This window comes from Miniopterus natalensis, chromosome 6 (genome assembly GCF_054644295.1).
Source record: "Miniopterus natalensis isolate mMinNat1 chromosome 6, mMinNat1.hap1, whole genome shotgun sequence".
Lineage (NCBI taxonomy): Eukaryota > Metazoa > Chordata > Mammalia > Chiroptera > Miniopteridae > Miniopterus > Miniopterus natalensis.
In genome coordinates, this window is record NC_142086.1 from 44285243 (window position 1) to 44309702 (window position 24460).

At 39.7% G+C, this 24460-nt stretch overlaps 1 protein-coding gene across 1 annotated transcript in view; it reads left to right on the top strand.

Annotated features, from left to right (window-relative positions):
* PARP14 (poly(ADP-ribose) polymerase family member 14) overlaps positions 1–24460 on the top strand; it is a 41051-nt gene that overhangs the window by 12041 nt on the left and 4550 nt on the right. The window contains 10 exon segments of the mRNA XM_087818183.1: positions 325–561; positions 3750–6001; positions 7990–8226; positions 8740–8961; positions 10941–11019; positions 13242–13391; positions 13735–13797; positions 16692–16859; positions 19186–19389; positions 22863–23459. Coding sequence (XP_087674309.1) covers positions 325–561; positions 3750–6001; positions 7990–8226; positions 8740–8961; positions 10941–11019; positions 13242–13391; positions 13735–13797; positions 16692–16859; positions 19186–19389; positions 22863–23459 — 4209 coding nt within the window.

Below are 24460 nucleotides of genomic sequence, written 5' to 3' on the forward strand. Positions count from 1 at the left end.
TTGAAGGACTTGAGAAAGGGGTGAAATGAGGAGATTTGTACAGTAGAGAGAGTCCTCCGGTGGTTATGCCAAGGAGGGTTGGAGAGGGCTGTGAGCAAAGGTAGGGAAACAGCTTGGTGGCAGTAATCCTGGTAAGACATTCAGATATGCATTGTTGTTCAGACACTGAGAATTTTAGGCAAGTAAATTCTCATTTAGGAATTAAAATCTGCATCTAAAAATCGAGTGCTTAGCTCCCTCCTTCATCTCAATATTCAGACAGTTTCTTCTGTATAATATAAAGATATAATCATAATTTTCTGATAGATTGATTTTGGTTTGCAGATGCCATGAAGTTTGTTGAAGATTGTACTATGCACCATACAGTGAAACAACTTAAGCTTTCTCCAAGACTTCTGGAAGAGACAAAAGTAATCAGGGTCGAGAACCTGCCGCCTGGTGTCGACTCCTATAGTTTGAAATGTTTATTTGAAAATCCTCAAAATGGAGGGGGAAGAGTTGCCAATATTGAATGTTTTCCTGAAGAGAGTTCAGCTCTGATTGAATTTTATGACAGAAAAGGTAATATCTATTAGCCTGATTTTGTAAACCTTACCTGGCACAACCTAAAAAGTATGTTAGCAGATCTTATCAGTATAGTTATCAGTTGAATTCCAATGTGTTTTATTTTTTATTCCTATATTTCATTGGTAATCCAGTTAGAAATCCTGTTCATCTGGGATATGATGCTTAATGTGTCCAGTGATTCAGACTTTAAAGAAGTAATGTCAAGCTTTTGAAAGATACAGTTTCTCTCCTGAGTCTCTACCTATGATGAACTGAAAAATTTATAATTCTTAGGATACTGGAAATACTGTATTAAAAAAGAGATGACCCACATTTTAGCTGTATACTTGGTAGAAATTCTCAAGTTAATTTCAACAAGGTTAGGTAAAGAAATACTCAGAAACACATCCAGTTCCTAGAAAATATCACTACCGCCCCTTTCATCTGTCAAAGTTAATAGGGGTGATTTCACATGATCAGTGGATTTCACATGACCTGTGAAAACCATGTCCGGCCGAACCTCAGGGACACACTTGTGAGGGTCTTGTAGACATAGATTTCCAGTTCTTTGAGGCACATGCAAAGTCGGCTTGGAGATTCCATTGATATTCAGAGGTCAAGGCTGAGGAATAGGAATTAGTGGACCAGACTCCCTAGGGAAAGAAGGAACATTGGGCTTGGAATCAATGGGGGGAGCATGTGATATGCCACCCATTCAAGGTGAATTGTTTCATGGGGTACTTGGAGGAATCTCCCTTCAGCTTTTATACATTGGAGAAAATGGGGCAAAGGTACGGTTTAGATTAAAATAGAATGAAAGACCTAGTGTTCCTTGGGCAAAGGAACAAAAGAAGAGTTTCTGTCACATGTTCTCTAAATCTCCCTCAGCCTGATCTTGGCCCCAGGTAGAGAGCTACATAAAGCTGTCTACTCTAGAAGTTAACTCCCAACTAATGGTGGGAGTTGACAACTTTGGGGCTTTTGAACATTTTGAGGGTGTAGGGCAGTTGGGTATGTCCTCAGAGTGTCTAGTTACATGTGTACCACTAATAACAGGAACTATTTAGTTAAGGTTTATTTTATACCCGAGCTACACCTGTGAATAATAGGGTTCTCTCAAAGGTTCCGTTTCACCTGACCTCTTTACACCATCTGACTCTGTTGGCCACGCCTCCTTCTCTAACCTCACTCATTCCCTGTTCTCCAGAGTCTGAGATACAGATTTTCCCTTTCTCTCTCTGGACATTTGCAGAGCTCTGCAGGGTGCTACAAAGTGCATTTGTATACATTGCTTTATAGGCATTGCTATTATTGTAATCCTTATTTTACAAATGATGAAACTGAGGTGCAGAAAGGTCAAATCACTTGACCAAGGTTACACAGATAGTGACAGAGGCAGGATTTCAACCTGGGTAGTTGGGCCCTGTAATTTATGCTCTTAAATTCTCTACTTTTTCCCAATCTTCTGTCACCACTTAAGGGTGGGTTACCAATAATGAGGCAAGCTGTAGATAAAGGTGGATTAAGAACAGAATTTATTTAACAATATTGTATTTTATGTAGACTATTTGAGAGGAATGTTAGGCACTTCACTCTGAAATTATTTGGTTCAACTTCACAAAATCTGATTCACAAGATCTTAAGGAAGGGAACTCTTACTAAACACCTATTGTACGTGAGATTTTTTTTGCTGTGTTTTCTGCCACAGCACCTCACTGAATACCCATAATAACCTTCATGGTTAGATACAGTTACTCTTTCTTTACAGAAGAGGAAATGGGATAGAGAATTTAAGGCACATTAAAGTAACACCTTTCATGGTTCTTGGGTCAGATAGACCCAAGTTTAAATCCTGGCTTTGGTGCTCACCTGCCTTTGGTGATCTTGGGCAAGTTACCTGAACCTACCACATCCTCTGTTTTTTCATCTGTAAAACAGAGTTTGTGTTATTACTTACTTCACAGGAACATCATGAGAATTAAATGAAATTATAACTGCAAAGTGCTTGGCATGTGGTAGGTGCTCAGTTCGTGTTAGGGGTCACTAGGACTACCCAGGTTCCAAGCCTGTACTGGGCCATGTTGGGAAGTTGAAGCTGTATCTGGACTCTGAAGGCCACGTTCTTTTTATCATGTCTGGCTCAAGGCCTAGGATCCAGTCCTGCAGAGGTGACGTTATTTTTAACATCTTTCCACAATTATGCTAATCAAATTCCCTTTCTAGTTAGATCTATTATACCTATCCAATAACTATCATAAAATGAGGAGGGGTTTTGGGGAGAAGAGTATCCCCCCATCTACCCACCCACAGATGTGCACATACACCATCCTAGGGACTGTCCCAGTAAAAGTGACAGGAGGTGGATTGTAGCAGGGATAGGGGAGGTGCAGGACTTACTGAATCAGTCTCTCAACTGGGGTGCCTGATGACTTTGAGGATGACCTTTGTTTGGAACCGCTAGTAGAAGAGCAAGAGCATGGGCTTTGGGGTCAGACAGACACTGGTTTGAATTTTAGCTCATATATTTACAGTCTACATGACCCTATTTGAGTTATCTAACTAATCTTTACTAGCTTGAGTTTTAGCATTTGTAAATAGTGATGATCATAATAGTGTCTCTATCTCAGAGGGTTGGCACAAAGATTAAATTAAATATATATAAAGCACTTAGAATAGCATCTGACACATGGTAAGCTATGCTAATTATGATTATGCTCCTCTCCTTAGAAATATTAATGGAATCCAAATCATCAATGAAGTCTACAGTTGTGAGAAGCACAAGAAACAGCAAATAGCATGATTCTTAGACACACTTGGCTTTGAGCACCAAACTGTTCTTTATACTGGTGCAAACACTACCCCCATGCTTGTGACCAAAGTAATTTCTATTTCTTAACCTGATGGTGATATATCAGTGTTATCAGAAAAACAGAAAATAGAATTTATGTAACAGAATTTTAACATAGAGTGATCTTGGCCAGAAAGTAATTATTCCAATACACAAGGGATACCTATTTAGTATTAATACATATTAACTTATATTTGATCACTTTGAGAGTAGAGCTGCTTTTTAATGCCATGTTATAACATCAAAGTTCTACAAACATTAGGGTGTTTTCCCCCTACAGAATAGGAAAGGTTTGTTTGTTTGTTTTAATTCGAAACCTATTACACTGAGATGATTTTATTTCTGTCTTTTTAAGTGTTAGACACCATCATGACCAAGGACCTTGACCTCAGTAATATGCCACTCTCCGTGTTCCCATACTATGCCTCTTTGGGGACAGCTTTGTATGGGAAGGAGAAGCCTCTGATCAAGCTTCCAGCACCATTTAAAGAATCTTTGGATCTTTCTTTATGGAAGTTCTTACACAAAAAGAATCACCTGATTGAGGAGATAAATGAAGAAGTGAGACGTTTTCACTGTGAGCTAACGTGGTCCAAACTCAGTGGTGAAGTTACCATCAGACCTGCGGCCACCTTAGTCAATCAAGGAAGAAAAAGAATAAAGAACTGGAAGAAAGATGCTTCCACAGCATTCTTTGACATAAGGTCTAGATATAAAGTTACCCTATTTAAAGTGGATGCAAAAGTGTGGGACACCATAAAAAGTGATTTAGAAGATGAAAGATTTTTTATTGAGTTTGATAAACTTATGGAGATTATAATCTTAGTGGGAGAATCAAAGGATGTACAGAACATTGAGCCACAAATCAAGGAATTAATAGAAAACACCACTCAAAAAATTAAAAGAGAAGAGCAAAGTGTGAAGGTAGAAGTGTCCATTTCTCCAAGAAAGTATTTTCTTTTGTGCCACAGTGGTGTACAGGAGCATCTCCACAAGGAGTACCCAGAGATGAAGATTTTTTATGACAAAGCCACTCAACACATGTGCTTTAAAGGACTCGGTGTAGATGTGTATAAAGCAAAGTGTGAAGTCCAGGATAAGGTGTTTAACATGGTTCAGAAGAGCATTCAGCTTCCCCCTGAGGTTTTCCAGTTTTTGCAACAGGCTGACTGTTCAGAATTCTCTAAGTCTCTTTTGATAGCACAGGAAATTCTTGCAGTTTATGAGCTAGAGGGTACAACTGTTGTCTTAACCAGCTGTTCTTCTGAATTCCTATCAGAAGCTGAAAAGCAGATGGTCAGTGCCTTAAGTTATAAGCGCATAGACATTGAAGACAGGCAAATTCTTAATGCCAAGAGATGGAAAGCAATCACTCACAATTTGCTCAGGAAACATAATTCCTCCTCAAAGACTGTAATAATCAATGAGTTAGCCTCAGAAACCACAGCTGAGGTCATCATTGCAGGCTGTGTGAAAGAAGTAGATGAAATCTACAAAGTCCTTTCTGACTTTGTGGAAAAAAATATGAAAATAGAGAGACTCATTGAGGTAAAGCATCCCTTAGTTATTGATTATTTAAAGGCAGAGAAGAAACTATTCTTGCAAAAGATAAAGACAAAGAAGATAAATGTTCAGGTAGATTTTGATTTTAAGAACAAGTCAAAAGGCATTTTACTAATTGGCTCAAAGTCCGAAGTCCTGGAGGGAGCAAAAATCCTCAAGGAAGCCAGGGATTCAATTTGTGTTAAAAGCATCGCTATTGATAAGCCAGGAGCCAGGCAGTCCTTCCAGGATAACGCATGGTTTTATAAACGTGAGATCCGGTCACATGGTTGTTTTGTGGAACTGCTGCAGAATGAAGAAAAGGCGCAGGGAGGTGGCACTGATGGGCAGAAGTTCTACTGTCAGGCAGAACTGGCCCCCGGAGTCTCACTGATCGTGCGGCTAGGCGACTTGACACAGTTTCCTGTGGACGTGGTGGTCAATTCCGCGAATGAGGAGCTCCGGCTCAGCGGCGGCCTGAGTGCTGCTCTTTCGAAAGCAGCTGGCCCTGAGCTCCAAGCAGACTGTGAACGGATAGTGAAGAAAAAGGGCAAGATCCCACCTGGCCATGCCATCGAATCGAAAGCGGGAAAGCTCCCATGCCACCAGGTGATCCACGCAGTAGGACCCAAGTGGAAGGCAGAGGATGCCCAGAGGTGTATGTCACAGTTAAAGGGAGCAGTGAAGAAAAGCCTCCATTTGGCAGAAAAGCTCCACTGTCAGTCCATAGCCATCCCTGCCATTAGTTCTGGAGTCTTTAGCGTTCCCTTATCCCAATGTGTGGAGACCATCGTTTTGGCCGTCAAGGAAACCTTCCAGTATAACTGGGATGGACGCACCTTGAAAGAGGTTTACCTTGTGGATTCAACTGAGAAGACTGTTGAGGCCTTTGTTGAAGCTGTGAAAATTATATTTAAAAACACCGTGCCTGATGCTGCTTCCCCGCTCAGTGTGCCGGCAGCAGTCCAGCCCAGCCTGAGAAACAACGATGGAAACAGAAAAATGCTCTTGTGCCCGGGTGGTCTGAGGATCCTGCTGGTGGAAGACGACGTGCAGAACGCTACGGTGAGTGTCCCTCTTTACAGAACACTGTCCAAGGTGCTGCGACTCCAGGAGTCTGTTGTCAAAGGAAGATTAAGATCAAGGAGAGAATTAAGAGAAAGAATCCCATGCCCTCCATCCTGGCCTGGAAACAGGTTTCCTTAGAAAACTGGGCTACTTCACCACAGCACTTACTGATAGAGACTGGCCAGTTATGTGTGGGAACTGGAAGTGTATTCAGGTCACTAGGTTTCTAGTAAATGTGAAAATCCACAATAATAGCTTACAAATACAAGGCTCTATACTTTTTCAGTGCCTTCAGACCTGTCATATTTTGGCAGATCTAAGGTTAATTTTCTATCAAATGTACTGATAGCAGATATAGAAAAATTAGAGCGTAAAGTGGGGACAGAGGACAGGAATTTTGTCAAGGGAACTGAACCAGGTTGAGCAGGGAGGCTGGAGCCTGAGGGACCATCAGCACCCAATACCAGTAAGAAAATATGGGAAGGAAAGTAGACTGGACCTGGGAAGGGTCTGGGTATTGTGTGGGGACAATTCCTGTCGATCTGCCAGAGGGGTGATGTGTTTTTTAAACGTATTTAACAACCTTTTCAACACAGGCTCTAACGGAAACAGTCGTGGAAGCCCCTGCTGTGCCAGATGTTACCTCCTTACTTGGGGGATTGTGGGCAGGTTTAGGGAAGGGATCCCTAGAGAAGGCCATTTGTGTATCTTCTTTGGAGAAATATCTATTCAGATTCTTTGCCCACTTTTAAATTGGATTATCTTTGTATTACTGAATTTTAAGAGTTCTCTATATATTTTGGATTCAGGTCCCATATCAAATACCTGATTCGCAAATATTTTTCCCATTCTGTGGGTCATCTTCCTTATACAATAAGCTTAAGTAATAATTACAAGAATAATAGCTAACACTGATTATTTAGTATGTGCCAGGCACTATGCTAAGTGCTTGGCTTGCATTTTCTCATTCAGAGCCATGAGGCAGATTCCAGGGCTGTTCTTCTTAGATGAAGGAATGAGACTTAGAGGGGTTCAGTAATTTGCCCAACTCCCATAGCTAACAAATGGTAGAACCAGGGTTGGAATTTGTTCAGGCACTATTCAAAAATATTATGAAATAATTTTGTTTCTCATTTAAAAACCCAAATAAATAAGAATCTCTTTTGACCACGAGTCAGAAATTAGAATGGGTTGTGTTCCTTGTCCATTTTGAACACTGAATAGTGAGACATTCCTTCCATTTCTTTTCTCCCATAGATGTTTGGCTTCCGATGCAACAGTACCCGCCATGTGTTGCTCCTCTGTGACCCATGCAGGGCAGCTTTGAAAATGACTTGGTCACTTTCCTTCTCTCCCTCTCCCTCCTCTTCCTCTTCCTTCCTCCCCCTCCCCTTCCCCTCCCCCCTCTTTCCTCTCCTGGTCTTAATCTACCCGATTAATCTGCTTACATTAACTGTCCTGCTGAAAAGCTTCCATGGCTCCTAACTGTCGGGAAGTCCAAACAGCCTGGCACTTGAGGTCCTCTGCAGTCTACCCCCCACTGTAACATTTCCAGCCTGGCTTGCACCATTTTGCTGCAGAAGCTCTCTATCAGGTCAGACTAATCTGCTCACAGCTCACAAGCTACCATGCATATGTGTCCCCCTTCTGAATGACTTCCCTGTCTCTCTCTGCCTGCTGCAACTATTCCCATTTCTAAGCCCATATCACTCATGGAATCCTCATTGGCCACTGAAGGCACTTCCTCTGGACTCCTTCAGTGATTCCATACCATTTATACATTGCTTTTTGACAGCTCACTTTTGTCCTGGAGTGTAATTTAGATAAGTGTCTAATAACATTTTGTCTTGGGTGTTATTTCAGTCTCTGAAAACTTAGTCATCTTAGTTGTCCCCCATTGTGCCACATCCAATGGCTCAGATACGGTAATCTTTGATGACTGCTTTTTGTTAGAATTTGAAACAAATTGTTGGTTTTTTCTTTAGACCGACGTTGTAGTCAACTCCATTCCTAGGAATCTCGACCTTAATAGTGGGCCCCTTTGTCAGGCCCTCTTGGCAAAAGCTGGGCCAAATCTCCAGGAGGAATTGAATACAACTGCACAAGGGATGACTATTGACGTGGGCAAGATTCTCCAAACAACAAGTCATAATCTGCAATGTTGCGCAGTACTTCATGTGGTGGCTCCGAGCTGGAATAGTGGCGACACATCTTCATATAAGGTGGGGCTGGTTTTAAATTCTCCGGGAAATTGGGTACCACTTTGGTCTCCTTTCAGTATAATGTAGATCACACCTTGTCTCTTTTGCTTCTGTAATAACATTCTTGGCAGGTTCCATCATTATGGCCCTTTCTTTCAGCTGTAGCTGACTTCTCCTGAATACAAGTTAATAATATAAATTGATTATAGTGCTCATTATTGGGGCTCAGGGAAGAGTTATTGAAGATAGCACACCTTTAGTGAGGAAGGCAAGGCAGGGGCATGAAGAATGGAAGAGCATGAGGGATTAAACCAGTAGTTGCTTTGCTTTTTTCCTTCTTTGCTTAGTGCATTTGAATCTTTTTGAAGGATTTCTCATGTTCTCTTTCCCCTTCAGAATGCTCTTAGCCTGTCTTTTGTTGAAAGCAAAAAGGAGTAGACAGAGATCACAGTCGAAGTTGCTAAATTCTTGTTTTTTTTGTCCTAACTGCCATTTCTAGGCAAAATGTATAAGGATGTGCTTTGTACTTTTCAGATCATGCAAGACATAATCAGAAAATGTTTGGAAGTCACTGAGAGCATGCTCTTAAAATCGATTGCATTTCCAGCCATAGGAACAGGCAATTTGGGGTTTCCTAAAACCATTTTTGCTGAATTAATAATTTCAGAAGTGTTCAAATTTAGTAGCAACAATCAACCAACAGCTCTACAAGAGGTTTGCTTTCTGCTGCATCCGAAAGATCATGAGAATATTCAGGTACAGCCTCACTCATTTCTGGTTATTTTGGCAACTGAGCCCTAATGGTATCCAATGTCTTCTTGGTCAAATAGGTTGTTTCTTCATGTATTTCCCATATAAGGAAAATAAAAGAGTAGTGTAGCCTAGTTGTAGCATGGCAAATTTCAAGGAAATTTATGGATGTAGAAAAAAATTTAACTTCTTATTTAGGAAAATTTCAAACATGTACAAACATAAACAAAATAGTATAATAAATAATAACTCCCTTACACCCATCACTCACCTTTATAATTATCAACCTATGGCTAATATGTTTACCTCTATCTCCATTTATTTCCCTCCTTCCCGTATTATTTCAAAATTATTTATTTATTTTTAATCCTCACCAAAGGATATGTTTTTATTGATTTTTTTTTTTTAGAGAGAGAGGAAGGGAGGGAGACAGAGAGAGAAAGTGAGATGTGAGAGAGAAACCTTGCACGTGCCCCTACTGGGAATTGAACCCGAAACCTAGGTATGTGCCCAACCCACAATCTTCTGATGTATGGAATGACGCTCTAACCAACTGAGCAACCCTACCAGGGCCCCCATATTATTTTGAAGCAAATCCCAGATATAAATTTTACTCATAAACAATTCATTATTTATTTTAGACATTGGAATTCTCTTTAAAAAGTAACACCACCATGGCCCTGGCGGGTGTGGCTCAGTTGGTTGAGCATTGTCCCATGCGCTGAGAGGTTGAAGGTTTGATTCCCATTCGTGGCACAGGCCGGACTGAAGGCTCAATCCCTGATACGGGGCATGCAGGAGGCAGCCAATCAATGTTTCTCTCTCACTGATGTTTCTCTTACTCTCCCTGGAGGTCTGTGAGTCTGACATCCTGGCTCTATAGTCTCTCCCATTCCCTCCCCCTTTATTGTATCAGCCTTTTAGCCAAGATGTTACTTGGTGGTAGTTGTTTTTTACCAACAATATTCTCTGTTGCTTGTTTACAAGGAGGAAGAAAGTGATGATTTTTGGGGTGTCACTACCAGGCAAAGAAATCGAATTCACAGGTTCATTAACCCTAAAATAATAACCTCTTGCTCTAAAATGCACTACTCCCCTAGCCATTCCTCTCCTGGTACAAATAAGAAGTTAAAAATGGAAGTGTCTGGGTTCTTGTGATTGTCTTTCTCATGATACTGTATTTTTAACAACTGGCAAATTATTTGCTCTTACTGATTATGAAAGTAATACATATTCACTGTAGAAACTTTGAACAACGCAAAATGCATAAATTCTTTTAGTCATTTCATTCTAGTCTTCTATACATGTATACTATGTAAAGTGGTGTCATAATAATATAATTAAAGTTATTCCTCTTTCATTTAATAGTACAAAATGAGTATTTCCCTATTCCATTAACTACTCTTTGAAAATGCAATTCTTTTTAAAATATATGTTTTATTGATTTTTAGAGAGAGGAAAGGAAAGGGAAAAGGAGATAGAAACGTTGATGAAAGAGAAACATCATCAATTGGCTGCCTCCTGCACAATCATGAGCCCGCAACCCGGGCATGTGCCCTGACCCAGAATAGAACCGGCGACCTCTTGGTTCATGGGTCGAAGCTCAATTACTGAGCCACATTGGCCAGGCTGAAAATGCAATTCTTAACGGCTGCTAAGTATTTTAACACATGAATATACTAAAATTTAACCATTTCCCTATTGGATTTTAAACTGTTTTATTTTTTTTAATTTTAATAAATAGCACCGTAATGAATTTTTTTGTATTTATATCTTCATTCCCATCTTTGATAATTTTCATGGGATGCATTTGTAGAAACAATATATGTACTTTCATAATTTTAAAAATCTATAATGATAATAAACAATACTTTGAGAATTGTTCTCTCCTCCATATTTGTACATGCGGGATCAAAATCTATGATGAATCACATTCATTCATCTACTGAGGATTGTAGTAGTTAAAACTGTCTTTGTGTTTCCAGGCATTTTCAGATGAATTTGACAAAAGGGCTAATGGAAATTTCATCAGTGACAAAAGTCCCAAGGCTGACAATACACAAGGTTCAGTAAAGATAATTTTTCATCTTTTTTCTCTTTATTTTATTCTTTGTTGTTGTTTTTCCTTTTTGTTTGTTGTTTCTTTTGGAGTTCAGAAAAGCTTTTAAATTGAGAAATTAGTTCTGGTGGCTAAATAATTGTTTAATGATAAGTGACAGATGATAGTGATGATTTTTATGAAAAAAATCAATTTGTGATAAAGAAGACATTAAATTATATTCCATACACCTGAGCACACAAGACACTGGCCATATTCGCGTGATCTGTAGTAGAAGAATAAGCAGGCCAAGTAATCTATACACTGGGGTTTTAAGTAGTGATAAGGCTACTATTTTCTAAGGATGATGTGACATGTATTTTTAGAAATAGACACATTTAAAGAGACAATAGCAACCAAATGTGGCTTCTCCATCAAATTTGCTGTTACATATTTGACTTTATCCTATTTGGAGTTTGCCGAGGCTTCCTAAATCTGAATATGTATGTCTTCCATCAAATTTGGGAATTTTTTAGTCATTTCTTCAAATACTTTTCCTGCATTTGTCTCTGTCTCCTCTCCTTCTGGTGCTCAAATAATATGAATGTTAAGCCTTTTGATAGTGTCCTACCAGTCCTGAAGATCTGTTCTTTTTTTCCTTTTAATCTTTTTTTCTCTCTGTTCTTCAGATTGGATAATTTTTATTGAGCTACCTCCAAGTTCATAGAGACTCATTTCTCTGTCTGCTATACTATTGAGCCTATCCAGTGAATTTTTAAAATTTCAGATGTTGTATTTTTAAGTTCTAAAATATCCATTTGATTCTTATTTTATAATTTATATTTCTCTGCAGAGATTCTTATTTTTCTGTTCATTCCAAATTATTTCCACTCACTCAAATATATTTACTTTGACCTCGGGGAGCATATTTATACTAGATAGTTTAAAGTCTGATCATTCTAACATCTGGATCATCTTGAGATTAGCATCTATATTGAGTATCTTTATCCTTGAGAACTGCTTACATTTTCTCAGTTCTTTGTTTGACAAGCAGTTTTGGATTATAGGCTGGTTATTTTAATTATTATGTTGTGAAACTTGGGACTTGTTAAAATCCCCTGGAAAATGGTGATTGTTTTAGCAGGTAGTCAGTCAAGTTCATTCTAAAAGTTTTGCCTCCCCTTCTGGGTGGGCCAAGGTTCCCATGTTATTGAGGTGCTCAGAGCCTTTGTTGTGCTGCTTGGGACTGCTCCCACATGTGTAGCTCCAGGGCAGGCTCAGGATTTATTCCAGTTCATCACTGAACATGGGTTCACCTTTTCCATCTCTCCCCTCTCCAGGACTCCCCTCACACTCTGTGGCTTGCAGGAGCCAATTTTCTAGGGCCCTAGCCAGAGAGACAGTGTTCTCTTGGAGTTTAAGCTGCCTGCCTGTTCTGTTGCTTCATAACTTTGTGTAATCAGTGCTCCCCTTGAGGAAAGTGGAGAGACAGAGAAAAAATAACAAGGATTTCTCACACAACCATATACACTTTTCAGACCACAAGGGCGCTTTTCTCTGATTCTTCTGGATAGAAATACAGAATGTCTCTCAGAATTTTAGCTCCTGGTGGTGCCACTATGGAGTTCTGCAACTGGGGTCACCTTGGGGATAGGACCTGAATTAAAGAAGAATAAATATGGAAAATAAGGAAGATCCCTGACATACTCTTCAGTTCACAGGGCCCCCTTTTCTCAATGCTCTGGCCACAAAGACAGGGATCCTCGAAGAGTTTTGCTACCTTTGCTCATTGTGTAGTTCCACAGCTAGGGCCACCCCTGGGTCAAAGCTGGGAGGGAATAGAGGAAAAATTTCAAAACAAAACTCCTCTCTATATAAGTTGCCTCTTCACGTTTTGACTCGCCTTCCCAATGTGCCTGCTGTTGTTTACTTTTGGGTCCTCAGTAAGTGGATTTTGTATTTGTTCCATGTTTTAGTTGTAATCAGTGGGAGAGATAAGCTCTCCCAAGCTGACTTCACTTTGGCCAGCACCAGAAGTCCACATTTGATATGTATTATATTTTATAATCCTTTGCAGAAACATACCGTCCTTGGGGCTAAAGGCCAGGTTAAAAGCCAGAGATAGGAGGGGTTGGGGGGGAGAGGAGGGGGGGAGAGGAAGAGAAGTACGGGAGGGCACATGTGAGGAGCATGAGACCTAAGTCATTCTTGTTAACTTGATTATTGATGCCATTTTCTTTCTTTTCAGTTATCTATGGGACTGTTACCAACCCTAGCTCAGGAGTTCATGAAATGAAAATTGGCCCCATCACCTTCCAGGTGGCCTCTGGAGATATTTCTAAAGAAGAGGCAGATGTGATTGTAAATTCAACATCAAAGACATTTAATCTCAAAGCAGGTACTTTAATTGTAGGGTTTTTACTAGTGTAATGGTCACAGTAGATCCCATGAAGGAGGATTCCTATAGCCAAACTATTCTACAGTTGCTATAGCTAAACTGGTTTCTACAACTTCGGCTTATTAATATTAATTAATAATTTTAAAATTATTTTGACATGGTTTCTTATAATTGGTAACAGTTATTTCATGAGTTTTTCTTCCCTGTGATCAGAAATACCCAGTTTATAGGATTTCCTTGATGATGGGGAAAGCATTTAGATAATGAGACAATCGTTCTGATTCAAGTGTACTGTACCGATTTTTTTATTCATGTTTGTAATCATGTTGATGTTCTCATGTAGGGGTCTCCAAAGCAATTTTGGAACAGGCTGGACAAAATGTGGAAATGCAATGTTCTCGCCTAGGTAAGGCACAATGCTGGTTCTTGGTCCTAAATTGTAGGTGGAAGGCTGAATATGGGAGGCTGTGGAGAGGCTGTGGGTTGGGAGGCAGCATATTAATATTAAAATCACACATTTTACTAAAGAATTCCACTCATAGAGAATTAGAAGTGAAAAGAAGTGAAAAGTGAAATAATGGTTGAAAAGAGAAGGTAAGCAATTCCAAAATGATGGCAGCTACACTGATACTCTCCCAGGGCCAAACTGGAGTTACAACTAAAATATAGAAAAACCATCCTGAATAATCAACTGAAGACTAGCTGGAGAGCGTCCTCATAACCAAGGATGAAAAGTGGAGACCACATAGAGAAGTGCAGAGGCATGAGAGGGCTGGCCAGGCTCCCGCAGACATCAGCGGAAGGTCTGGAGGGATATCTCAGCTGTGGGCGGTTTCCACTGAGAACTCTTGGGCTTAAACACCAAGCTGAGCACCAGAACTGAGAAAGGTGCCCACATAATATATGGTTGTGAAAAACAGTGGGGGTTTCTGTCTGCCAGGAAGAGACAGCTGGAAATGCAGGCACCCTCTTAAAGGGCTAACACAGAATTTTTGTGTGCAGCCACTCAACTTCAGCTCTGGTGGAGGGAAGGCAGAGTAGATTAGTCCTTTCCAAACGCACCCATCCTCATAAAGGGGACCACATGCTGTGGATCACTGAGAGCTCCAAACAGGGTACTCAAGGCCAGTCACAAACAGCATCTGACATTGACCTGCACCAGAGACCACCCAAAAAGACTGGAAGTCCTAGAAGAACTACCTACTACAAAGAAGCAAACCCAAACAGGCAGCCAAACCCAAACGGGAGAAAAAAAACCAAGGCCCAAATGAAAGAACAAGAGAATTTTCCAGAAGAAAAGAGAAATGAAATGGAGATAGGCAATCTATCAGATATAGAGTTCAGAATAATGATTGTAAGGATGTTCAACGGAAACTATGAAGGAAATTAAGAATGAAATCGCAGAAATAAAGCATTCATTGGAAGGAATAGACAGCAGAATAGAGGAAGCTGAGGATCATATCAGTGAATTAGAAGACAGGGTAGAAAAAAATCAGAGAACCGAAAAGAAAAAAAACAATTAAAAAACAGGAGGACAGTCTAAGGGAGCTGTGGGACAACATGAAACATAACAATATTCACATCATAAGAGTGCCAGCAGGTGAAGAATGTAAGCAAGAGGTAGAGAATTTGTTTGAAGAAATAATGGCAGAAAACTTCTGTAACTTGTTGAAGGAAAAAGTCACACAAGTTTAGGAGGCACAGAGTCCCAAGCAAGAAGAACCCAAAGAGGGCCACACCCAGACACATCATAATTAAAGTGCCAAAAATTAAAACAGAGAATCTTAAAGGCAGCAAGAGAAAAGCAATCTGTTACCTATAAACGAGCTCCCATAAGACTGTCAGCTGACTTCTCGTCAGAAACTAAATAGGCCAGAAGGGAATGGCATGAAGTATTCAAGGTAATGAAAAGCAAGGATCTGAAACCAGGGCTACTCTATCCAGCAAGGCTATCATTCAAAATAGATGGTGAAATAAAGAGCTTCCCAGACAAAAAAGGGCTAAAGGAGTTTATCACCACCAAACCAGCATTGCAGGAAATGTTAAAGGGACTGCGGTAATAATAAGAAGAAATAGAGAAACATAGGCATAGAGAATTAAAATGGCAATAGATAAGCACGTATCAGTAATAACCTTATACGTAAATAGATTGAATGCTTCAATCAAAAGACAGGGTAGGTGAATGGATTAGAAAACATGACCCAAACATATGCTGTCTGCAAGAGTCCCATCTCAGAACAAAAGACACAAAGGATGAGAGTGAAGGGATGGGAAAAAATTTCCATGCAAATGGAAATGAAAAAAACCTGGGGTAGCAATACTTATATCTGACAAAATAGACTTTAAAATGAAGGTCATAACAAGAGACAAGAAAGGTCACTACATAATACTAAAGGGATCAATCCAACAAGAGTATATAACCCTGATAAACATACATGTACCCAATATAGGAGCATCTAAATAGATATAAAAAAACTTCTGGAGGACTTTAAAGGAGAGATCAATGGCAATACAGTCATACTAGGGGACTTTAACACCCCACTGACTTCACTAGGTAGATCTTCCAAACAAAAAATCAACAAGGAAACAGTAATTCTAAATGATACACTAGATCAGATGGGTTTAATTGACATTCACAGAACATTTCACCCCAAAGCTGCATAATATACATTTTTCTCAAGTGCACATGGGTCATTCTCAAAGACAGACCACATGTTAGGACACAAAGCAAGTTTCTACAAGTTCAAGAAGACTGAAATATCAAGCATCTTCTCAGATTACAATGGCATGAAATTAGAAATCAACTACAGTAAAAACACTCAAAAACATTCAGATACATGGAGGATCACATGATCTCACTCATATGTGGAATCTAATGAACAAAATAAACTGATGAATAAAATAGATCCAGAGACATAGAAGCATGGAACAGGCTGACAAATCTCAGAGGGAAGGTGGGGGTGGGGGTGGGGGTGGGGGTGGGGAGAGATTAATTAAAGAACTTATGTGCATATATGCATAACCCATGGACACAATCACTAGTGTGGAGAAGACGGGGGTGGGGGTTGGATACAGGGTGCAGGGGATGATTGGGGGAGAAAAAGGAGTCATCTGTAATATTTCAACAATAAAGATAAAAAAAAAAGAGAAGGTAAGCAAGAAAGATTTGTCAAAGGTAGTATTTCAGGAGTCTCTTATTCGTGTAAAATGCTTTATTTGCCAAACCAGACATTTTGCTTTCTAAACAATCAGAGTGGGTTCAGCATCTGATTTTGCATCTTTTCATTTTGTGTTTCTTAGCTCAACAGCAAAACAATGGTTATATAATTACTGATGGTGGATTACTGAAGTGCAAGAATATTATTCATGTCATTGGCGGAAATGATGTCAAGAGATCGGTTTCCTGTGTTTTGCTAGAGTGTGAAAAACGGAATTACTCGTCCGTTTGCCTCCCAGCCATTGGGACAGGTTGGTAGCCTCTCAAGGCTAAATTCCTAGATGTCCCTTTTCCCTTTGATTTCCTGCTGACTTGAATGTAGTTCATGCTGAGTCTGAGTAAGGGCAGCTTCTTCACCCCCAAGACAGCCACTGAGGGAATGAACAAGGCCTGTGGGTAGTTTTAGAAAAAGAGGAAAAACATGAAGAAACCCAAAGAGAGTGTTGGATTAGAGAGACATTTGCTTCCTAACATGGAGGGGAAGGGAGAGAAAGAGAGGAGAATGGAAAGGAGCAAAGACAGAAAGACCATCCCTCCTCTTTTGATCTGCTCTTTTCTCTTTTTCCACCCTCTACATATCCCCAATTATTTAGACCTTAATGCCCCCTCCCATCCCCTCTTCATGGAGAACATCAGTGCATTGACTTCCACCTTCCTGTAACTGACTCCCAGACGAGCATTTCCAGGCCTCTTCTCTTACCTGTTGAGCAGTGGCTTTGTAGTTTGGCCTTAAGGCATCTCTGCACAGAAGCCTTTCAATCACTGTAACCCAGTGGATTCTAATGGGCCAGAAACTCAACTTGCCACCTTTCTCTTCTCAGCCTACTTGCCTCTTTCAAGTTTCCTCTTTTCCTCTAGTGATTGTGTGATTGATTCTTCATATATAAAGATGTGCTTTGGGTTTACCATTAGTAAGGTGGTGCTCTTTGAGCTCTTTTCCCAGGAATCTGAGTCATGCGTGTTGGTCAGGAATTTTTGCTTGGTCTCCCTTAGAGCTGGTCAAGGGAGGCAAATCCCCTCAGGCTTTAAATGGAATGGAGCTGACCAGTTCCAGAGGGAGAATGCTAGGCACTGGACTGATCATTCCATTGCCCAAGAATCTAAGTTTGAACATCTACACTGGCATGCTAGGCCCTCCAGAAGTTTAGCCTCAATAACTTACCCATCCTTGTCACCTTCTGGGCCTTCTTCAGAATGTCCCACATTCTGATTTGTGTAATCCTCTACCATTCCTCTTAATGTTTCCACGTGGAATGCTATGTCTACTTTATTACTTTCCTATTTCTAAAGGTATAATTTATAGCCCCTTTATGTTTTTTATTCCCTTGTAGTATCCTCCAATCCTAGCACATCAGCTAACATGTTATCTGTCTATCATCTATCTATCTGTCTCCCTGTCTGTCTGTCATCTTTTGTGAATACCCACTAATGACTCCTCAGTCTTTGTCTCCATTTGCTTTTTTGTCTTTCTTCTGGTCTTGTGTTTCTACCTTAACTTTATTTGGGCCAAGAAAGCATGCATCCCAGGGTTGGTATAGAGACCTTCCCAAGGGAGTCCCTGGGTGTCGTCAAAGAAGAAACCAGGAAATGAGGCAGTTTTAGTTTTATATAAATATGTACACGTGTTTGAGTATTTCTGGGTTACTGCAAATCTTTTGTTTCTTCTACTGACCTGGTAGCATTGCTGTTCTGCACAAATAAATGCATGTTAGCAGGTTCTCCTTGCTTGTCTTCTTTACCTAGCTCTATCACCCTTTGAGCTAGTCCTTAGACTAACAGATGGGGATGCTTTCTTCCTTAATGGTGTTTATGAGTTGAGTTTGACTAGCAGGGATCAAGACAGCTTCTGGCAGTAAAGGAAGCCCTCTACCTGTTACCTACAGATATCCACCCTCAGGGGAGAGAATGGGCGATCAGTGATACCTGCAAGCACTTTAAACTCAGTGCAAACTCCAAACTCCAATTTACTGTCTTCTCTCCCAAACCACACTTTCCTGTTACATCTCTGATTATGTTAAAAGCATTACTTTCTATCTAGAATCCTTGACTCTACTCTCTTTATCACTCCCATGTTTATTAGCTTATTAATTAGTTTGATTAAATGTTTTCTGAGTGCCTGTTATGTGCCAGGCACTGAGTTGAGGCACATGGGATAGAAAAGATGACTAAGAAAAGGATCTAGTCCAAAAGGAGCACCTAGCCTATTGTGAGATACAGGCATGTAAACAAACCACTGCAATACAGAGTGCCCACGATATACACATGAAAGTGTGTGGGTGGCAAAAGAGGGGGAACAAAAGGTCAAGTATACATGCAGGTGATCCCTAGGTTAGATTTATGAGTCTTTTGTTCAGTGTTGGGCTGTTGGCTTCTTGGCATCCTGGAACAAGAACTCTCCACTGTGTCTAGGACTTCAAAAGTGTTTGCTGATGTATTGTTAGAAAAGCCTATGGAGATGAAAAATTTGGGGTGGTGGTGTATTATAATCCAGTTATGAGAACTGGAATCCCTAATTTATTCCTCAGCCTTTTCCAGTTGGGTCTTTATTTTTCTAGTAATTTTTATTTGCCTTTCCAGGAAATGCTAACCAAGACCCACATAAGGTTGCTGAAGCCATAATTGATGCCATTGAAGACTTCATCCAGAAAGGATCAGTCCAGTCTGTGAAAAAAGTTAAAGTTGTTATCCTTCTGCCTCAAGTACTGGACGTATTTTGTGCCAGCATGAAAAAAAGAGAAGGCGCTCAGGCTGCTCCACAGTCTGTGATATCTAAAATTGCATGTGAGTTGTTGATTTTTATGAACTACATGTTTCTATTATTGATGTCACATGAGAAATAGTTAAAACTCTAAATTATTTTTTACAGTAGTTTATTAGCTCCCCCCAGTTTTATTGAGAAATTATTGACATACATCACTGTATAAATTTAAGGTGTACAGCATAATGGTTTGACTTACATATATTACTGCAATATGTTTAGTTAGCATCCATCATCTCATACAGTTAAGAGAAAGCAAAAAGATGAAGTTTTTTCCTTGTGATGAGAACTCTTAGAATTAACAGCTTTCATGTATATCATATAGCTGTGTTAACTATAGGCATCAATCATGTTGTACATTATATCCTTAGTACTTATTTATCTTGTAACTGGAAGTTTGTACCTTTGACCACCTTTGTGCAATTTTCCCTTCCCCCCAACTCTCCTCTGGTAACCACAAATCTGATCTCTTTTTCTATGAGTTTGGGTTGTTTGTTGTTTTTTTATTTATTTTTAAATATATCTTTTATTGATTTCAGAGAGAGGAAAGGAGACAGAGAGAGAGAAACATCAATGATGAGAGAGTCATTGATCGGTTGCCTCCTGCTCTCCCCCGACCGGAGATCGAGCCTGCAGCCCGGGCATGACCAGGAATCAAACCCTGACCACCTGGATCCCAGGCCGACGCTCAACTGCTGAGCCACACCCGGCAGGGCAGTTGTTGTTTTTTAGATTCCACATGTAAGTGAGATCTTATGATATTTGTCTTTTTCTGTCTTATTTGATTTTTTTTTTTTTAAATATATCTTTATTGATTTCAGAGAGGAAAGGAGAGGGAGAGAGAGAGAGATAGAAACATCAATGATGAGAGAGTCACTGATTGAGCCCGCAGCCCGGGCATGTGCCCTGACCAGGAATCGAACCCTGATTGCCTGGATCCTAGGTCGACACTTAACCGCTGAGCCACACCCGGCCGGGCTTTCTGTCTTATTTGAAAAGGCTAATCTTTAATGAACTATCAGAAAGAAAATTAAGAAAACAATCCCATTTACAATTGCATCAAAAAGAATAAAATATCTAGGAATAAATTTAACCAATGAGGTGAAAGTTATGACACTGATGAAAGAAATTGAAGAAGACACAAATAAGTGAAAAGATATTCTGTTCATATATTGGAAGAATTAATATTGTTAAACTATCCATACTTCCTAAAGCAATCTACAGATTCAGTATAATCCCTATCAAAATTTCAGTGGAGCCCTAGCTGGTTTGGCTCAGTGGTTAGAGCATCAGCCCATGGACTGAAGAATCTCTAGTTTGATTCCCATCAAGGGCATGTACTCGATCCCTAGTCAGGGCACTTATGAAAGCAACCAATCGATGTGTCTCTTTCACATTGATGTTTCTATCTCTCTCTCTCCCTTCCACTCTCTCTGTAAAGCAATGGAAAAATGTCCTCAGGTGAGGATTACAAAAAAAAAAAATTCCAATTTAATTTTCTCAGTAGAACAAACAATCCTAAAATTTGTATGGACCCTCTAAAGACCCCAAAAAGCCAAAGCAATTTTGAGAAAATATAACAAAGGTGGAAGCATCACAATTCCTGATTTCAAAATATATTACAAAGCTATAGTAATCAAAATAGTATGCTATTGGTTAAAAACAAACACATAGATCAATGGAAGAGAATAGAGAGCCCAGAAATAAACCTATGCATATATGGTAAATTAATTTACAACAAAGGAGTCAAGAATATACAATGGGGAAAGGATAGTCTTTTTAATAAATAGTATTGGGCGCTCACTTCGGTAGCACATATGCTAAAATAAATGGCGCTGGGACAATAAATGGCGCTGGGACAGCCACATGCAAATGAATGAAGCTGGCCACTCTTACACCATACACAAAAATCCACTCAAACTAGATTAAAGACTTGAATATAAAACCTGAGACCATTAAACTTCTAAAAGAAAACAGGGTAAGCTACTCAATATCAGTCTTGGCAATAATTTTTTGGATTTGACAACAAGAACACAAACAGCAGAAGCAAAAATAAACAAGTGGGACTACATCAAATAAAAAAGCTTCTGTAAAGCAAAGGAAACCATCAATAAAATGAAAAGACAACCTACTGAATGGGAGAAAATATTTGCAAGTCATACAGCTGATAAGGGGTTAATATAAAAAATATATAAATAACTCATACAACTCAATAGAAAAACCCCACGCAATTCAATTTTAAAATGCACAGAGGATATGAATAGACGTTTTTTCCCCAAAGAAGACATACCTACCAATAGCCAACAAGTACATGAAAGGGTGCTCAACATCACTAATCATCAGGAAAATGTAAATCAAAACAATGAAATATCACCTCACATGTTAGAATGCTTTTATGGAAAAGACAAGAAATAAATGTTGGCAAAAATGTGGAGAAAAGGCCCGGCTGGGCTTGGCTCAACGGTTGAGCATCGACCTAGGATCCAGGAGATCATGGTTCGATTCCCGGTCAGGGCACATGCCCGGGTCGCGGGCTGGATCCCCAGTTGGGGGCCTGCAGAAGGCAGCCAATCAATGATTCTCTAATCATTGATGTTTCTCTCTCTCTCTCCCCCTCTCCCTTCCTCTCTCTGAAATCAATAAAGACTTTAAAAAAAAAAAGTGGAGAAAAGGAAACCCTTGTCCACTGTTGGTGGGAATGTAAATTGGTGTAGCCACTACTGAAAACAGTATGGAGGTTCCTAAAAAAATTAAAAATAGAACTACCACCTGATCCAGCAATTTCACTTCTAGGTATTGATCTGAAGGAAATAAAATCATTATCTTGAAGAGATAGCTGCTCCCCCATGTTCACTGAAGCATTACTTACATAGCCAAGACACAGAAACAACCTATTGTCTATCTGCAAATGAATGGATAAAGAAGATGTGATATATACACATGTGGGGCAAAAGTAGGTTTACAGTTGTGAGTACGTGAACCAGAATTCTTGTAGCATTATTTTTTATTGTATTATTTTCCATATGAACAACTGTAAACCTACTTTTATCCTTACTGTGTATATATGATGGAATATTATTCAGTCCTAAAAAAGGAAATCCTACCATTTGCAACAACATAGATAGACCTTGAGGGCATTATGCTAAATGAAGCAAGTCAAACAGAGAAAGACAAATAATGTATGATATCTCAAATGTGTGGAATCTAAAACAAACAAACAAAAAACTGAACTCATAGATACAGAGAACAGATTGGTAGTTGCCAGAGGTGGGGTGATGGGAGGTGGGCAAAATCGGTGGAGGCGGTCAAAAGGTACAAACTTCCAATTATAAGGTAAGTCCTGGGGATGTGACATACAGCACGGTGACTATAAAAGAAAAAGGAAGTAAAGAAGGGAGGAGGGGGGGAAGGAGGAAGAAAGGGAGAAATAGCTAAATCTTTTTTTTTTTTCTTTTTAAATCCAAAACAATTACATTCCCTTTTGTTTCTTTTTTAGCATTTTTTGGCTTCTCAAAGCAACCTCTCCCAAAACAAAAGTGTTTTGTTTTCGAGAAGAAAATAGAATCAGCAATTTTTCAGGTGTGTGGTGAAAATGAAAAATGTGTGGAAAAAGCCATCTCCACTTTACAGGATCTGATTAAAAAGGATCAGAGGTCTTACACCAGTGTAGATGAATGTATCAAAGACTTTGATGGAAAGGAATGTCAGGAATTGAATAAGCTGCAGAAGGACTTGAATATTACAGTGCACTTCGACCATCAAAAACCTCTGATTGAAGTTTCAGGAATCACCAGAGATGTGGAACAGGCTAGAAATACAATTGAGGAAATGATCAAGACAGTTAGATTAGCCAAAGAGCAGGAATCCAGAGCAGATTACGTCAGTAACTTTGTAGAATGGCAATATAACGACAATAACACTTTTTATAATTTTGACAAAATAACCAATCTGCAATTGGAGGATGCAAGAAAAAAAGAGGGAAAACTAGTTGTCAAAATTAATAAGCAGAGCTACACAGTGGACTTGAAAACATTCATTGCTACAGATGCAAAGGGACACAGCTTATCTGTTCAGCGCCTCATGAAACCTGAAGGTAAGTCAAACTCCCATGCTTGTTATCCATTATTTTACACTTACTTCGGGCTTAACACTGTTTTGTACATACATCAAAACTGTATTCAAGTATATAAAATTCACGTAACCTTATGGAATAAAATAGGAAACTTGGTCTCTGAGCTTAAGGAGCTTACATTATGGCTGGGAAAATATAGCATGGGTGCGCCCAACATCCCAAGGATGACCCATCTTAGTGGTAACAATAGCCAAACCTTTGATTTTTACAGTTTACAAGATTCCCAGAGCCAGTTCTTCTGGGAGGCAGTGGCTGCTTTAGTCGGGAGAGGGAAAGCCATGGGCTTTAAAGAAAGTGGCCCAAGGTTTTTTCAGCCTGGTCAGAGAGCGGGCACTTTCTGCATCTGTGATTATACCCAGAGAGGACCGGGAGCCTGTAGGATCTTCTCCCAGAAGTCACTTCCTCCTCTGCCTGAAAATAAAGTTGCTTGACACACACACATCAGGAAGCAGCCTTAGATTCTCTGACTGGATCTGCTTCCCGAGAAGGGAATGCTTGTCTTGTATAGACAGCCACTCCTGCCTTCAAACCACTGAAATCTCCCACCGAAAGCTAGTAAAAATGGCTTCCCTTCCAGTATTTTCTCTTCATCTTTTGGGAGATCAGTGTGAACGAATTCCTCATACCCTGAGCAACCCTGGGGAAATGAGAAGTCAAGAGTAAAATTCTGTTTAGCAGAAGGGAAGATGGAGTTGCCACCACAACCTACCACATAGCAAAACTCGCCACCCACTCAACTCTTAAGGATGCTATGAAGAGTAATGAAGGAACAGATGTGGAGGACCTTGTGGTGGGCATTCAGGCAAAAATCCGTGTGTTTGTAAGCAGTACAAGAGTAACTATTTAAAACATTATAAGGAAATAATTGATTGTTAAATTTAAAAAATATATATATCTTTATTGATTTCAGAGAGAGGAAAGGAGAGGGAGAGAGAGAGATGGAAACATCAATGATGAGAGTC